Genomic DNA, 19,040 nt, shown 5'->3' on the forward strand with positions numbered 1-19,040 from the left:
TGGTCATTTTAACATTATCTCCTTTGAGATATGGATAATAGTTTTGAATGCCTTTAGAAGAGCCTGTCACGTGTCTATTTGCACTAGAATCAACAATCCAAGAATTAAGGTGAGCAACATAGGCAGTACCTCATCGCATATAATTGGATGTGGCAACATGAGTAGAGTTAAGTTTGGTTAGGAGGCGACGAAGAAGCTGAATTTCATCCGAAAGACAAGATTTCTCCGGAAACCGTCTCCTTGAATGACTTCATATTTCTGCCCAATCAGAAGGAAATCTGAAGAAAATTGCTCAAAAATAATTTGCCTCGCCGAAAACCAAATCTATCTCGATGGAACCGGAAGGAGTTTGTGTTGCGGACATCCGCCAAGAGAGAGAAAACTCCATCTCTTTAATAAAAATAGAACCCTAGTGCTGCGATGGAGATAACTTACCTAAAAAAGACAGCAATGACTCTGATACGATGTAGATTTTTGAGAAGAAGAAAAGGCTTCTTGTATTTCTCGTGTATTTCTTACATCCCTAAGCAAATGTATGTATATAGTAGGTCCTATGACTATTTTAGGAAGGAAAATAAATTACAATCAATCAGAATCAAATCTTTCCTAATAATTAAGCCAACCAACAACATCATGTACCAATTCTGTATCCAACAGTCTAGCCTCGCTAGGCTTAACCCAACCAACAAGAGAACAACACTGTTTACCATACAAAGCCTCATATGGAGCCTTCTGAATGCTGGCCCGATACCTGTTATTGTAAGCAAGCTCCGCCAAAGGTAAGAACTGATCCTACTGACCTTCAAAGTCAATCGCACAAGCTCGTAACATGTTCTCAAGAATTTGAGTAGTCCGCTTGGTTTGACCATCCGTTTGTGGGGGAAAAACCATGCTGAGCTGACAACCTGCTTACCTAACTCCCACGGAACAGTTCTCCAAAAGTGATGTGAACTGACTATCTCGGTTTAAAATGATAGAAATAAGCACGCCATGCAAATGAACTATCTCCCTAATGTAAATCCGGGCCAACTTCTTCAAAGTATAAGTAATCAACATCGATATGATATGTGCGGTCTTGGTCAACTTTTCCACAATGACCCAAATAGCATCAACCTACCTCAAGGTACATGGTAAGCCTGCCACAAAGTCCATAGTAATATGCTCTCACTTTCGCGCCAGTATAGCCATCTTCTGAATCAAACCACTTGGTTTCCGATGTTCATTTTTAACTTGCTGGCAATTCAGACATCGTGAACATGCCCAACAATATCCTTCTTTATCCTCTACTGCCAATAGTGTTGCTTCAAATCACAATAAACAGGAATATCAACAATCGTGTCATACCCATTAATAGTAACTACACAAGACCGATAAACCCGATCTTCCTCAGTAGGATGGTATATAAACAGGAATATCCAAAGAATCAGAGTCATACCCAAATGTGATGCAATGTAAGATGACACGTATGAATATGTAGAACCCAGATGAAATAATACTAAATCATTTGTATGATAGACTGAAATAATACCTGTGATGACTGCATAACAAAGAGCCTGACCCCCACCGATTTGTCCTCCTCTAGGACGACCTCTAACTGAATGGCCTCCACCTTTAACGAGCCGAGCAGGTGGTGTCACACCCTTTTTTAGCAACCCTCTTTAAAAAAATTATTATTTTTAAGAAATATTAGTGAATTCCTAATTAATAAACCTAAGATTTAAGGAAATACACTTAGAAATATACTAGAAATGCTTCACCTAAGTGTGATTAGATTCAAATTATAACTTTAATTATAGGAAAATAATTCATTGTGTGCTTAGTGATATCAATTTGATTTGGACATAATCATAAAGATAGGTAACTAAGAATAAAAGACACAAAAATATGACCTCCCAAAGAAACTATTTTAAGACTTTGAGTATCAAGACTCCCACATGGATCACTAGACTTGAATTCTCATGATAAACATATTAAAGTTAAGAGAAAAATTATAAGAAAACTTTGACATTGCTTTGAAGCTTTAGACATATGAAATTCCTTTAAAACAAATCAAAATCTCATCTCACGATGACTTCGATACAAATTGAACAAAACTACGTATACAAAACTTGGTTAAATGTTAGAACAGAAGTTGAGATCATACCCCCACTGTGTCCGAAAATTATTCCCATGGTTTTTATAAAACTCAAACAAAAGAGAAACTAAGAATAACATGCCAATACCAAGCTTAAAAAGCACATATAGCATAAACAATAAGAGAGGAAAAGAGATGAACCTGAAATAACAATCTTCCTTAAATAGCAAAATGAACAAAGTCTGCTACAAACTTTGAGTCCGAAATCCACTGAAACTGTGGCTAATTCACTCCCGGAAACGGAGTCCGAAATCATGAATTTGAACCAAATCTTAGCACCTCAAGGGAAATCCATTTTTGAAACCGAAATTAAAAAGACAACTTAAGTATTTTTGTATATTTTTCTTTTCTGAAGCTCAATCACAATTGATTCAACAAAAGAAATATTTTTTTGTATGTTTTTTCCTTTCTAAAAATTTAAAAAGAAAACTCAAAAGAATAGAAATCCTCAAAAGCCTCATTCTTTTTTTTCTCTCTCCAAAACCGTGTCCAGCCCCAAAATCCGAATGAATTCATTAAATAGGAAATCTTGAAGCCTCTCTGCTTGTTTTTCAAGAAATGGCTTATATTCGTAGATCTCTTCAAGTTTGGACGAATTTTTGACAAATGGAAGGCTAGGATCAAATCCCCTAATCCTATGGCTCCCGGTCATCTCAAAATCATCCCAAAAGAGAACAAAACGCGTGATGTATTTGAGGGATAATTCGGATGAAATCATGAGGAGAATATTCGAGTTTGTTAGGATTTTGGTGACGTGGAAGAAAGGGATAAGAGGAGAGGGAACCATTGAGGATCAAATGAGTGGATTTTCTAGTGAGTCCACGCGGCAACAAGGGTGGGGGTGAGTTGCGATTGTGGGGAATTTTTAGGTTTAGGGTTTGGGGAGTATTAGGTTTATATGTGAAGGTGTTTTAATTTATATATAAAATACAAATTATTAATTATTAAAAATATTAGTAGGTTTTTTATAAAAATAATAAAAGGCTTATCACTTTATACTTTTGATGAATTCAAAATTATAATTTAGTAAAAAAAAATTATATTATTTAAATTTTCAGTAACATACAAAATGAGAAAACTAATCAAATATTACAGTAGAAAAGAATATACGACAAGAGGGGGATAGAGATAATTTTATAATAATAGATAAAAGATAAATAAATAACGCTTAAGAAAATTATTGATAAATTTAGACAATTTAAATTTTTTGAACAGTATAACATAAGTATAAAAAAATATTTTCAAAATAAGAAAATATATACTTATGTTCTATTATAAGAAAAATAGTATTAAGCCAATTGACAAGTTAATAAAAATTCACATTAGTAAATGTTTAGTACTAAGTTGCTAATTTAATAGAGAATAAACAAGGAATAAATAATTTATTTGATTATTATATGATGTGTATCCTTTGATTTTGTACAGATTTTATTTTATTTCTGTACATTACGTTAAATAATAAAATAATACGTAACTAATATTTATTAATATAATATGATATATTAGATCATAATTTTAAAATATAAATATTCTGTCAAATTATCCGCGCATCGCGCGGGTTCTAATACTAGTATAAATAAAAAGCCTCCTCAAGCAACTTTGAATGTGACGGGTCTCGCTGGGATGGTCCAGGGGCGTCTGTCATGCTCAAGCTCTGTAACATGCCCCGTAAAGATGCACCAGTGCAGCAGTGCTGTAAATAAGGGTCCTGGCGTGTGCCCCCGGCCTCTTGAAGGCTGAACCTAAACAGATACTGACCATGTTGCTCCACGTGTGACTAGACGTGTTGAATATAGACGAGGATAGGAACGACCTTTGTAAGAACGACATGAGGTTCTAAATGACTTGAGATCCCCAACATTTCCTATTAGACACATGCCTGACATGATGCCATTCTGAGTCAAAATAGGATTTTTCGCTTGGGAGAAAGAGAGATTTAACAACAAAGGCAAATTTTTTATCAGAACCCATGTATTAAGTAACTCTTGATGCCATAGCTCTCTAAGGAGTAAGTTAGAACTGATAAAGTAACAAGGAGTATGGTGCAAGCTGCCACAATGTGATAGTGTTTGCATGCCTACTTGACCTAGTCTCACTTTTTACTAGCCAATAAAACCTCTTTGTTTTGAGTTTTCAAACATGCAAAACTTTTCTTGAAACGCAATGAAACGCCTCAATGTCCACAATATCTATTACCTAAGAGATGGATTTTCAAAGTCACGCTACAAATTAAATGAGTTGATCCTATACACAAAATCCCCGATCATTCTTTGTGGGATGGAGGAAGAATTAAATAAGTTATTAATCTTATAAATGTCGTACCATGGTTGCATTTCTTTAATATTACACTTCTTCAAAAAATGAACTGTTTGTTAATAAAAGTAAGACATGTATTAATCTATTTGAATAGCATTGGTTTTTAATGTATTCTTTTCTCTTTGCTTTTTTATCTTCCTTCATTTATGTAGTAGTTTTTGTTCCCTTTAATCAGCTTTAATTTAGATCTATACTAACTTGTTTCCATCGTGATCTTATTGAATAGGAACACTAGAAAACTTATTGGAACGTGTTGAACAAGTTGAGGAGGAGCGAATTAGAAAGGTAATGCCTGCTGATTTACGATTGTGGTATATTCTTCTTCTCTTAGTAGTGATTATCAGATGAGATTCAACATTTTCAATTGTCCGTTCTTTAATTTGTCCATTTAAATTGCCTCCTCCAGAGGAAGCCCATGCATATTTATTATCCCAGGGTATTGTTAGGAAACAGAAATTGAGCTTAGATTTGATAATACTCTAATGGAAAGCAGTATATCACAGTCTTGGGTCTGCATCTCGCAGTTCTAGAATTACTGTTGATGTGAACAGGATCCGAGTTACTGTGGCTGTGAATTGGTTGCACTCCTACTGTTTTGTTCTTTTTATTCCTTTAGCTGGAATTATGATATTATTTCATGATTGTTTTAGACCATATCTTTGTTCAATGGAATATGATGGCAATTCACCCTGCTGAAAAAAGATAATGTGCAGAGGTGAAGAAGAGGAAATCTAGTTTATTGTTCGTGATTTCTGACAATTAAAGAGATGTTATCTGCCAAATACCATCTTTTTGGAGTTTAAGACATTTTTCTCTGTATATGCATGTGTGTCTGTGCTGGTTTTGTATTTCACAGTTCACAAATTATAGGATGTGAATAGCCTGAAGCAAGGCCATAGTGAGAAGAAACAGTCAATCCTATGAATTAAAAGCTCTATTTGAAAATGTTAACAATGTGGTAGGTATATGTTTGTCTCTCTTCCACCTCCAAAATAATTCTACTGTTGCATTTTGATCTTAATATACATTTTGATATTCATATATGTATTCAGATTTAGACATCTTAATCTTAAACAAAACAAATGAGGCCTTAATCTCATATCAATTAGTCACTTAGCCAAAATATTTAATTGTTCTATTTTTTATTTTATTTATGATTGTCTTAATACAAGATCAAGTATGGGATGAATCATTGGTATTGGACGTGAACTACACGGATTTTATTGCCTTACTCTTCCTAAATCACTTACATCTTGTCCTCCCCCAACAACTTATCCTATTACCGATTTGCTCGATTTATTACATAAACTATTGGAACATCCTAGTTTATCAAAACTTCAGAAAATAGTACTTGGTTAGTCTCACTTGTTGACTTAAGTTCATTAACATATTTGGGGTTCTTGGCAGGTCAGTTCTACCTTGGAATTTTGTTACTTTGTTAGTTTTATTGAGGATTATTTTATGTTGTTCGGACTCTCCGGAAATACCGTTGGGTGTGTGTCATATTCTCCGAATGTAGTATATTTTTGGAGGATCTGATACGAGTGTGGCAGCATTTTGGAGAGTCCACGTAACATAGTGATTATTCGAAGTACACTTGGATATTCTTGATGAAAAATCGATTTGAGTTTTCTATTTTTCGGACCTTTCATGCTGAAATCCAAAATCAATTTGGAGTTTCTATCTGCACATTTCATAGTGATAACGCCTCATAATACTTGTCTTTTCCATTTCAACAGTTCAGAACCTCTCATGGGATCATCATCACCCCTCTTGTCCTCCTTACACATCCCAACAAAATGGGGTATAGTCAAACCTTTCTATAATAGCATCGTTTGCTTCGACACTTTTTTGACTTTTGTAGAATGGGTGTTATACACCTATAATAGCATTTGGAGCCTAAATATATTTTGGCTGTTATAGACAAAAATTATCCAAGAATTAATTTTTTCCTTTTTTATATGTTGCATATAAAAGATAAAAACAAATTCAAGTTTAAAATCTCAAAAGATATAAATATACAACTAATTAAATGTTAAAGAAATGTAATAAATTATTAATAAATCCATAACTAAACGTACAAAAAATTGTACTCTAAGGCACATATTTTAAAGCTGCTAGAAAATTACTCCCTCCGTTTCAATATATGTGAACCTATTTAATTGGGCACGAAGCTTAAGAAAAAATGACGACTTTTGGAATTTGTGGTCCTAAACAAGTCAAAAAGGAGCCTAGAGTATTTGTATGGTTATAAAAGTTTCTCACTAAGGGCAGAATTGTAAGTTTAAGCTAAATTGTTACCAAATTTAGAAAGGGGTCATTCTTTTTGGAACAGACCAAAAAGAAAATAGGTTCACATAAACTGGAACTGAGGGAGTAAATTCTTTCAAGATTGATAGAAGAACTCTGTAATTATAGTTTGTTTCGTAGATTTTAGTATCTTAGTAGTGGTATAATGCTTGAATTGGTGAAGATTTGCATGCAAACATTCAACGAAAGGGTATCCAATAGCTTTTCCTTGAAGGCAATTTGATAGCTTGATAGCTGAATCTTCTATCTCAGTTCAAGTAGCAGTATTTTGAGGTTCTTCGTCAGCACTTTCATCTGTCTCCATAGTGTCTTTTTCTTCCACTCCAATAACTTGTGCAATAATTTATTCATCAGTGAAAGCTTCAATAATAGGAAGTGTTACATCAAACTGCACATATGTGGTAGCATCCATTGTAATGAAATTTGAACTATAAATGATGATACATTCCCAACATACTTAACCAGTTCTATGTTTTCACTATTAGCATTGGGATTATCATCTGTAGGCACGATTCCAGTTTTTTTCCAACAATTGAGAATGGTGGAGCCTTCACATCATTCCATGCTTCTACTAGAGTGTTAATAGCTTGCCGCATATTGAACTTATTGTCACTACATAATGGATGGCTCCCATTGCGCTCATATTCATCAATCAAATGCTTGATGAAACGGCTTTTGTACTTAACTTTAAACTTTGCAATAATACCAGCATCTGCAGGCTGAATATGTGATATGAATAATTCAATGTTAGTACAATAGCACCATTAAAAAAGCATGATCAAGGCTACAACAAATACCTTAATACGTGTTAATTGACTTTCGTATTCCTCAATGTCATGAGAAGTAACATTGTCCATCAATAATAGAATCTTGCAATTTTCATCTTCAAATTTAGCATTTAGACTAAGCATGTATTGTTTGAAAATTTCACGAGTCATCCATGCTTTTTTGTTGTAAAAATAGTTGATGTATGACAGAGAGGCCATGTCTACATTCTTATAACAACGAGGTTTAGCAATAGTTCCACTCACTATAGGTTTTAGCTTTCTCTTTTCCTGCAATGGAGTACGGATTAGAAAATAATTTAATAAAAGTTTGGATTTAGTATGTTACTTTCTCAACAATAAAATTTCGATTTAGTTTTGAGTTTAAATTTAGAAGTTTTTAAATATAAATCAATCAACTAAACGAAGCATTTAAATTTTAAGAAATTTCAGTATACTGAATCTATTTCTAAAGAGATATCTTACTCGGAACGTTGCATGCTAACATTGCGATGATTCTTGATTTGTCTTCCTTACGTCCGCTCTCTAGCATTTGAGCAAGAGTCTTGCCGGGAGCCATACGAAGGAAAATGCCAGTCTCTTTTTTTACTTCTTAAAGTTTAGTTCGGAAAGTATGAAGGTCTTGGATGGGTGCGCTTTCAGCTTCACCATGAAAACAGTAAAATTTGATGCCATGTCGTCGTTTGAATTGTAAAAGCCCCACTAGAGGCAGGGAATATTTTTTCTCTAGCGTGTTAATACGTATGGATGTTGCCAAATCAAGAGCATTGGTGACGATGATTGCATATGTCAAGATGACATGGTTTGCCCTTGCTTGAGTAAACCAAATATGACCAAGGCAGACCCTGGAGTCTAAAGGTTTCAAGTTGAGCAGAACCAAGACAGACTACTTAGAGTCCAAGTTCAGTGGTGCAACTTAGGAAGTGGACGAAGACGTGAGACTTGATTCAAAAGTCATCCCTACGAGAGAAAGCATCAAGTACTTTGGTTGAGTTATAAATGGGGAGATTGACAAGGATGTCACATATCGTATTGGAGCACGGTGGATGAAATAGAGGCCCGCTTCCTGTATTTTGTGTGATAAGAATGTGCCACCAAAACTTAAGATAAGTTCTATAAAGCGGTGGACAGATTGACTATGTTGTATGTGACTGAGTGTTGGCCAGTCAAGAACTCCTATGCCCAGAAGATGAAAGTGGCAGAAATGAGGATGCTGAGATGGACATGCGGGCATATCCATGATAGATAAAATTATGGATGAAGTTATTCGGGACAAGGTGGGCGTGGCCCCTGTGGAGGACAAGATGTGGGAAGCGAGCTTAGATGGTTCCAGTATGGGAAGAGGAGAGGCATAGATGCCCCAGTGAGGAGGTATGAGCGGTTGATTTTGGAGGGCCGGAGAGGTAGAGGCAGGCCAGAGAGGTATTAGGCAAGACATGGCGATTCTCCAGCTTAGCGAGAACATGATCCTGGATAGGACAATGTGGAGGTTGAGAATTAAAGTAGAGGGCTAGGTAGCCGAGTATTGTCCTGGCTCATACCAGTAGTTTTAGTGCATTACTTAATGTTAGTCTTGTATTTTCTTATTCTTAGATTTCTGTTATTACTTGTTTCTTTCGCTTCAATTTTCTGATTTGTTTTTTTTTTGTTGTTATTGTTGGTCCTTCCTTTTTCATTTTTCATGAGCCGAGTGTCTAGCGGAAACTGGCTCTCTGCCTTCTTAAAGGTAGGGGTAAGGTCTGCGTACACACTACCTTCCCCAGATCCCACTTGGATTACAGTTTTTTGTTGTATTACCAAATCAGTATACCACTTGCTGATTTCAGAGATTTTCTTGCTGATATTATTCTGTACAGATATACTTAAATATTATAAATTGGGATAGTTACGTTGTAGGTTAGCTAGTTTGTTTAGCTTCAAGCATTATGTTCTTTATCCTATGTCAGATGAAAATATGAACGACTTTCTTTGACAGGAAACCATCAAAAGTACTCCTCAAAATTAATTTCTGTCATTAATCTTATATTTAAGTTTACATTATTTTATCAGCCTTTTAGTATGATATACTGACATTTCCAGGAAATAATATTTTACTTATCCTTTTGGGTTGGGAACTATGCTCGTACCTCTTACTATGTCAATTTGCCGATATGTTTTGTGTATTTCCTTGGAATCTTCTTCAAAAGGAGCTGGTTTTAATCATGAGATCAAGAAAAGCTGACTGTTCAGCTTTTCTTGTTTCCTTTTCTTTTAATCTCTAGATAAGCTAATATTTCTATTCCTTCATTAATTATTCTTGAATGTGTTAATGATTTCTTCATGGAATTATGCCCTTCCGTGTGTGATCCCTTCCACATTCTTCTGCTTTTGACGAGTAGGTGTGTCATAAGTTGAACACTTAAGTTGACTGGTTAATTTGTTTTCAGGTATTGCTATCCAATGCAGAGCTGGCTAGACTAAGCAAGGATCTAGTATGTAGCTTTTTCCCTATGATATGTACCTGTGACTCATCATTCATCCTGTTGATTAATTTTGTAAATTATGCAGGCAATATTACGATGTGATCTGCCATCCTACATGGTTCCTTTTGCCCCCGATGACTTGATATTTGAGAAACCAGAGGTGAGTCAATATTAATACGAAGTAGCTTTTCCTCTAGAAATCTTCATGCTGCCTCCGTTTGGGTGCAACTCAACAATTCATTTATTCAAGGTCCTTAGACCTGCAGTTAGAGCGATCAAGGACATGTATGATGGAGCTAAGATTAGGGTAAGGACTGTAGGAGGCGACTCGGAGCATTTCCCGGTTGTTATGGGGTTACACCAAGGATCAACGCTTAGCCCGTTCTTATTTGCCTTAGTAATGGATGCACTAACACACCATATTTAAGGGGAAGTGCCATGGTGTATGTTATTCGCTGAGGACATAGTCCTGATTGATGAGACGCAGGACGGTGTTAATGAGAGGTTAGAGGTTTGGAGACAGGCTCTCGAGTCTAAGGGTTTCAAATTGACTAGGACTAAGACAGAGTACATGGAGTGCAAGTTCAGCGCCGAGTCGAGGGAAGTAGGCATGGATGTGAGGCTTGGATCACAGGTCATCCCCAAGAGAGGTAGTTTCAAGTACCTTGGGTTGGTTATTTAAGGGGATGGAGAGATTGACGAGGACGTCACTCACCGCATAGGAGTGGGGTGGACGAAATGGAGGCTAGCATCTGGAGTCTTATGTGACAAGAAAGTGCCACCGATACTCAAAGGTAAGTTTTATAGGGCGGTGGTTAGATCGACCATGTTGTATAGGACAGAGTGTTGGCCAGTTAAGAACTCTCATATCCAAAAGATGAAGGTAGTTGAGATGAAGATGTTGAGGTGGATGTGCGGGCACACTAGGATAGATAAGATTAGGAATGAAGATATTCGGAAGAAGGTGGGTGTGGCCTCTGTGGATGACAAGATGCGGGAAGCGAGACTCAGATGGTTCGGGCACATGCGGAGGAGAAGCTTGGATGCTCCGGTGAGGAGGTGTGAGCTGCTGGCTTTAGGGGTACAAGAAGAGGTAGATGACGACCTAAGAAGTATTGGGGAGAGGTGATCAAGCAAGACATGACACGATTGCAGATTTCCGAGGACATGGCCCTTGATAGGAAGGTCTGGAGGTCGAGCATTAGGGTTGTAGGATAGAGTGGTAGTCGAGCTTCTCCTTCTCCATTCCGGGGGTGAAGCGAGTTTGAGTAGGTTGGTCCTAGACGGCTTGTGGTTAATGTAGAGTTCACACTAACCTTACTGTTTTCCATAGCTCTGGACCTTAGTTGCGGGTTATTGTTATTGCATGTCATCTATTTTATGGTTTTTAGGATGCTGTCATTATTTCTATGGTTTTGTTGACGTTACTGATGAATTGTCTTTTCTTGTTTTCTTGTTTTATTTCCATCTTCCTGAGCCGAGGGTCTATCGGAAACAGCCTCTCTGCCCTATCGGGGTAGGGGTAAGGTCTGCGTACACACTACCCTCCTCAGACCCCACTTAGTGGGACTTTACTGGGTTGTTGTTGTTGTTGTTGTCCTCCTTAGACCTGCAGTGTCCATGTTTGTTGATGTCTATAAGCTATTCGCCAACATCCAACCATCCAAATTTGTCTGGTGCCAAATAGTAAAATAGTTTTCCTAGAGTGAGGACAGGGCACTTCAGGGAGTTGAACTTCTAAATCTCTCGCATTATACATGTACCGTACACGTGGTTATTAATTGTGAAGTATGTTGTTCTTCTAGCCCAAATTTCTCGTATATTTGTTTTCAGCCTATGGAATATTGCTCTTTCCTCGGAAGAATAAATTTTGACATGCAGTATGTCTATACATTGCTCACAGATAAATGTTCCACATAACGAATTTCAAGGTCCACACAGACAGCAGCTAGAGTAGTCCATACATTTAAAAGAACCTTGTCTTTCCCTGCAAATGTTTGTTGTGTGAGTTTTGATTAGCCTGATGCCTGAACTTGGTGTAAGCTACTTATCTGTTTTCGAGATTAGGTCTATGTCCGAGATAGGTTTTTGCTATGCGTGTGTATATTATATTGAAGCTTGAAGTTTTATAGTTTGCAACAAGCATTAGAAAATCAGGTCAAGAACTTATGAAAAACTAAAGCAAATGCTGATGCATGTATGATTGCTGGCATCTGAAAGTTGAGATTTTGGATGCAGGATGGCGGGGAGAAATTTACTAGCCTCTTAACGGCTATTAGTGCTTATGCTGAAGGATTTTCCGCGGATACCATAATTAGAAGAGCTTTGTATTTGTGGAAGAAGCTTGAGAAGCAAAATACATATACCGTGCACCGGAAACTTCTATATCGGAGACTGATGTCCTGAAAACCGATGGTGATACAATTCCTAGTTCTTCTGTTCATAGCTTTTTTTTAGATTATAGATTATCATTGAAAACAAAAATGAACTATGTAGGGTATACTGGTCAGAGCACCTCCTTGTAAAATATACCAGTGAGCATTCTGCATTAGTAATTGGTCTTTTACTGTAACGTGCTTTCATATTGCTGAAACATGATATGCAGTAGCATTACTGGAATTGGGAATTAATAAGAGACATCCAAAAATTGGATTTCCTTTGTGCCATTTGGATGGATAAAGAAATTCAAGGGAAAATGGAGATTATTATATCTGTCTGCACTGGGTTTTGCATCAGAGAACGATGAGAAGACACAATTCTAAATTACTACAGCTTTTAGTGCACTGCTTGTCGCATTAAAAGAAAAAATCCCTTGAATTTATCACGAACACGAGATTAACCAGTAAAATTCTTGGTCTTCGGTATGTTTAAACTCTTATAGCGGGATGTATTTCTTTATGTGATTTCGCTTCTCTTTACGCACCCCTTTTAATTTTAATTTGATGTCAAATTAATGTAGGGTATGAACGTAATTTTGTTTGATTATCACGTAATTACTTTTTTTGTTTATAATCTCGTCATCCAAGAAGAAATTTATGTTTCAATGCAATGTAAAGAAATGAAAAGGATGGTTAGGTTCTGCTATTGATCGTCTAAGTCAGGTTTCTAGAGTTTGTTAGGTCGGGATGTGAGCCTTCGCAACATTGTTTCGAGATTTCTCTATTGTTTACTTGTATAGTTGAATTTGTAACGTGATTTATAGACACGTGAATTAACATGATCTAAAAATACGAAAATAATAGAATTAAAATCAAGAATATAAAAATAACTTAAAGAAATACAAGTGATCGTATGATAAGCCTTCCCAAAAGCAGTGATATGAATAAAATTAAGAACAAATAGAGCGAATAATTTTATAACATGAGAGCAAATTATATCCTTTGTGTACAGAGATTTTTCATGTCATACAATGGATATTAATTCTCCTATTTATAGCTCTATTGAGGGAGACAAGATCCCCAAATCAAACTCCTCTTAAATGAGAATAAAACCACTATTGATAGCGGCATAGCAGTTGGCTATTATTAAAGAAATTCTTTGTAAGCTCATATCCGATGTCATCTCAAATCTTTGTTATCAGTTCTCATGCCTTTGGAATTCACAGAGAACCGATCGCATGCTTGCATCCGGTGCTAACTATTTGCTGACTCACATATTACATGTCTTCAGTTCTACATGTCATCTCGTCATTTGTCCAATTGTCGCTAACCAATTTTACCCCATATAGATAGTCTCCCTATTTTCTGATGACAATACTTTAGTGTTACCGGGAAGTAGATAAAACATTATTTCTTAGCGGGTGAGTTTCTGAACGGTTTCGGACACTTGAAAGGATGCATGTCTCTTCGCATTTAATGACCGAACACGTGTTATCCCGTGATTTGGCAAATATTTTTACCAGTTTCCAAGATAATCATGGCCACGAATTATCCCGCTTATAAACTCCTTTCCTACGCTTCAATTTTACTTTTCACTTTCACAAACTCTTTTTCTTCTTAGAATCCTACTGCGAAGTTCATCTTCCTCATTAAAACATGTCTTTTAACACCGTTGTCCTTGGAAACACCGGCCTTGTCTTCGAAGGTGGCCCTAAGAAGAACAAAACAAAAGAGGTTGATGTCGAGGCTGAATCTCCTACCGTGAACTCCATCATACCTCTTCAACTTAATACCCAGTCTGACCTTCAAGTCCAGAAAGAACCCATAACCCCGAAAGTGGCAGACACTGGCATGTTCACAGTTACCCTTATTCCATTCGTCTAGCATCCCTATCGTGAAGGAAGATTGCGAATGGAACAACATTGAAATCTTCACACTTAGTGAAGTGGAAAGGGTCACCTTTTCCAAACAAGGATTCATGTATTTTTACACATACCCTTTCACTTTTGGATTGGGCCATGGAATTAATCCAATAATTTTAGAATTCTTCCACCGGTATCAAATCTGTGTTGCTCAAGCTGGTCCATCAATATGGCGTACGATGGACTGTCTCCGAAAATTACTTTTGCACACATGATGAACCTCTACTCTCCAAAAATCTTTCGCGAAAGGGGGGGGGGGATTAAAAATTAGCAAACATGGTCACCATGCTCTCCTTACCAGTTTTGATGATGGCGACGGTTGTGGCTGGATGGAACAATTCGTTGTCATCGCTACCAGGGATATTCTCACGACCACATCACATGCTTTTCCTAAATTATGGAACCTTTTTCGTAAGTCTTCAGATATCTTTTCCTTTTTATGTTTAGAAAGATTTTTCTTTTTTGTTAACTTTGTATTTTCATTATTCCAACTACTCATTGGAAATTACCACGGGTTCAAAACCTGGCCCAATGGGTACAATTTTTTGGATATTTTCACACTAGAATCTCGAAGTTGGAATGAAATGGCTCCCAGATTTAATTGGAATGCAAAATACCATGGTATGTAAAGGTTCTTTCTTTCTCCCTTCATCCTTTAGCATGACTTAGAATCAATTATTAACTATGTTTTTGTACTACACACGACTTCTGAAGGGATCCGTTGTTTGCCCCGACATCGAGGTTCTCGATAACTTGGAGGAAGCTCAACGGACATTGCAAAATATCCTTAGCCGGATAAGAGCTCGTGAATCTTCTTTTGCTTTGGTGAAGGCTTCTCCTCCGGAGTCCTCAACCAAAAACAAGAAGCCAAAGAGAAAACGCACCTCTTCAGCTAGGACTTGGGAGGAGAATGTGAAAGAAACACTAATCGAACCGGCCACAGTGGTCCTTGATGATGAAGGAACCAATGATGAATCGGCTCCTTTTTAGAGAAGAAAAAGATCTTCATTAGCTCAACCAGATGCTCATCCAGGTGAGCTTCAAACTCCTGAACCGGAAGAAGTTCAAGGACTCTTCATGGAAATGGGATTGGTCAAAAATGTTGCATCTCGTTTCGGATCCCCATTATTTCTTCTGGTCAAAGGACTTCTACTTTTGATAATCCTCCACCATCAACTTTTGAGCCAGCTGTAATCGCATCTCCTTCTTCACCAGTTGTGACCTCTCCACTGACCCCATCTGAACAAATAGAATATATTCCTTCTCCACATTCACCCGACCATGGAAATTTGGGGAAGACTTACCCGACACCTACTCAAAATCCCAATGGAATACAAAGCGTCATCCTAATAGTTTTGAATGAGTTCCACCTACTCTCAAAGTTGGTGGAAGTTGCCAATTACCTGAAGCCACTGGCCATGGAAAAAGATTGGAGAAAGATGGACTCTCTCTGTGCTGAGTGTCTGATAAACAACAACATGCATTATTCGGCTCAGGTACCAATCTAACCATCTGCTCTACTCTTTTTGTTTATTAGATTTTGCCTTAATAACCTTTGATTTAAATTTTTTAGGCTAACATTCTTGCTTCTAAGGCTGCAAAGGTTGATTTTGGATAAAGAGGAACTTTCCAAGGAACGAAATCAACTTTTGGCCGAGCGGAATCAATTTTTCGAGCGCCTCCTAGTGTTGGAGGAATTTCCCAAGTGGGCGAACTCGAGGCTCGATTGCTGTAATACGAGCAAGAATAGATGTCCCACAACTAAGAAGCTGCTCAATTACATGAAGATCTTAAGGAGTCGAAGGCTAAGTGGGCTGAATTGCGTGGCCATGAAAACTACAGCCGAGTGCGAGTATGATTTTATGGGGCATGTTAATAACTTGGAGGCTAGCTTACGCTCTAAAACCGAAGAGGCCAATACTACCGAGGAGAAGAGAGATAAAATGGAAGAAAGGATCAAAAGGCTCATAGAGAAGAACCAACTTCATACGACAACCAATGCAGAGCTTGATTCCAGGATCAGCCTTGTGAAAGGTTAAAATGATAAGCTCCAACCAAAAATTGAAAAACTCCAAGCTAAACTCCAAGACCAGGAAGATTCTATCCTCCTCGAGAAAACGTATGCCATTTATTACATGAAGAGGAAAACCTTGGAGGAGTCCAAAGAAGGTATTTCAAACATCGATGACTACATTGCCAAAGCTTGTGAATTGGAGACAACTGCTCTCAAGAACCTCTCAGCTCGACCCGTTGCCTCTGGCTCCTCGAACACTGTCTCCGAGTATTTGGGAACCAAAGAGGAAGCTGAAGAGGAAGAAGATAAGGATGAAGGTCTCGAACTGGAAGAGAAACAACCTTCTCCAGAAAATGAAAACAAAGACTCTTCTCTTCCTTTGGGCTCTAGTAGAAAGAATAACTGATGTATTTTTTTTATAACTACTGTAACTATGCCAAAACATCTTTATTGTGGTTGATATTTTAAGTAATGAAAGATATTTTTTTTAAATATTGTGCAAGAAATATTTTCTTTTCTTCTTATTTAATTGATAAAGCTCATCTGACAACTTTTGATCCAAGGCATTCATACTTCCCGAATATACCCTTTAACTATGAGAGTTTCATAATAAAGGCCCTTATGTTTATGGTGCTCTTAAAGAAGACATCTCATGTTCATCCTGGTATAAGAATGTGAAGTTTTAATGAACTTTCAAACAGATACATTAACTTATCATTCCGACAAGAAATAAGATAAAGACAAAATGACTTTGATTTATTCCTTCCATCTTTAACAATAAATTTACATAAATGTTCATTTGCTTAAGTAAATAAAGATGCCAATGCATGTTTCTAACTTGTACAACTTATTTTTACGCGGCTAATCATAAAGTCCCCAGTCCTGATAAGACATTGATTTCAGTTCTAACAGTCCACGGTCTTCATAATACTTTTAGTGCCTTAGTATGTAATAGTTCCCCCGAGTATTCAGATTCTAAGCATGATAATTCTAACATTGAGGATCCTTCTATCATCAATGACCCTTTTGTAGTATGCTTTACATTGCTGGCTCAGTAAAAACCTTGCAAGAAAACCCAATTGGGACAAAAACTGGACGAAGGGAAAAAGAGTGCAGCACTTACTTTTAGAATCAGTAAGGATCTTCAATAACAATACCATTTTAGGTGAGTCACGTTCCAATTGCTTGACAATTTTTAACTTCATCTTGATTTTTCAATTGATATGAACCTTTACCGGTTATAGCAAAAGTTCCGTAAGGTTATTCCCACGTTGGTCCCATCTTCCGAGCGTAAACCTCACGATTACTTTGAGTTACCTTCCTCAAAACTAAATCTCTGACTTTGAAATATCGAAGATTTGCTCTGCAGTTGTAGTATCTTTCCATTCTTTGCTTTTGTTCTACCATCCTCACATACGCCAGATTCAGATGTTCTTCAAGCAAAAGAAATCTTACTTGCCCGGGTCCTTGTGTTAAGGGACCAACCATGTCAATTCCCCACGTTATAAATATCCATGGTGATACCACCGAATGCAAACGTTCTTCCGGTTGATGCACTAACTATGCACGACGTTGATATTTATCATATTTTTGTACAAATGTATTTGCGTCTTGTTCCATCCAGGGCTAATAATAGCCAATCCTTATTAATTTGAGAACCAACGAGTCTGCACCAGAGTGGTTCCCGCATACTCCTTCATGAAATTCCATCATAACTTAATCATACTCTGATGTCCCTAAAAACTAAGCCAATGGTCATTAAAATGATCTCCTATTCAGTTGACCATCAACAAGAAAATAACGAGCTGCTTTAGTTCGTAATTCCCGGGATTCTTTTAGATATTCAGGAAATTTTTCATGCCTTAAATACGCTATAAACTCATTTCTCCAATCCTAAATTATGTTGGTTGAGTTAACTTCACAATATTTGTCCACATCCAAAATCGAATGCAACAATTGAACGATCGCAAAGAAATCAGTCCCTTTTACTTCTGTGGATGACCCCATATTGGCCAATGCGTCTGCCTCCACGTTTTCTTCCCTCAGAGTGTGTATAATCGACAATTCCTTGAACCGGGAAAGCAATACATGAACCTTACTCAAGTATTGTTTCATGTGCTCCTCCTTGGCGTCAAAAATAATTCCATACACCTGGTTCACTACAAGATGGGAGTCACACTTTATCTCGATCACCTCAGAGCCTAGTCCCCGAGCTAATTCAAGTTCCGCAACCAAAGGCTCGTACTCAACTTCATTGTTAGTTATGTGCATAGTTCTAATCACCCATCTCAGGGTTTCTCCTGAAGGAGTTATTAAAATTATCTTGAGACTGAACCATTTTACGTTGGAAGATCCATCCGTAAACAAGGTCAGAACACCCGATACCATCTCGTATGCGCTTAGGGCGAAAACATGAAGGTCTATTTTAATTTTCCCATACTTTTTCCCCATGAGCATGGTTTTGGGCTAGGTTACTAACCTCAAAAGAAGGATTCCTTTTTATTTTGAGAAATGGTTTCATTCGCGCTAAAGCAACAACATATTTTCAAGGCTGAAAGAAGATCTTTCAACCCCAGGAAGCCATACAGATCCAATCTTCCATGGCCGCTTCCTCAAATAAGGTGATCATTTAGCCTTCTCATTCAAAATTAGACTTGGTTGCGCTTTATCTGGTATATCTTTTCTTATCCGATGAGGGTTTTTCTTTTAGAGAAGTTGA

The 19,040-nt window shown here is 37.1% G+C and overlaps 1 protein-coding gene across 12 annotated transcripts in view; it reads left to right on the plus strand.

Moving 5' to 3' along the window:
• The window catches only part of LOC107832360 (uncharacterized), a 56,374-nt gene extending 43,803 nt beyond the window's left edge, over window positions 1-12,571 (plus strand). For 8 of the 12 annotated variants that reach the window (XM_075219737.1, XM_075219740.1, XM_075219744.1 and 5 more), the window contains 4 exons: window positions 4,677-4,735; window positions 9,972-10,016; window positions 10,093-10,167; window positions 12,246-12,571. In XM_075219737.1, the coding sequence (XP_075075838.1) occupies window positions 4,677-4,735; window positions 9,972-10,016; window positions 10,093-10,167; window positions 12,246-12,413 (347 nt within the window). In that variant the 3' untranslated portion in view covers window positions 12,414-12,571. The remainder of the gene's footprint in view (window positions 1-4,676; window positions 4,736-9,971; window positions 10,017-10,092; window positions 10,168-12,245) is intronic. The other 4 variants (XM_075219743.1, XM_075219742.1, XM_075219741.1 and 1 more) reach the window with 2 other exon arrangements.
• The last annotated feature ends 6,469 nt before the right edge of the window (window positions 12,572-19,040 follow it).

This window comes from Nicotiana tabacum, chromosome 8, assembly GCF_000715075.1.
Source record: "Nicotiana tabacum cultivar K326 chromosome 8, ASM71507v2, whole genome shotgun sequence".
NCBI lineage: Eukaryota > Viridiplantae > Streptophyta > Magnoliopsida > Solanales > Solanaceae > Nicotiana > Nicotiana tabacum.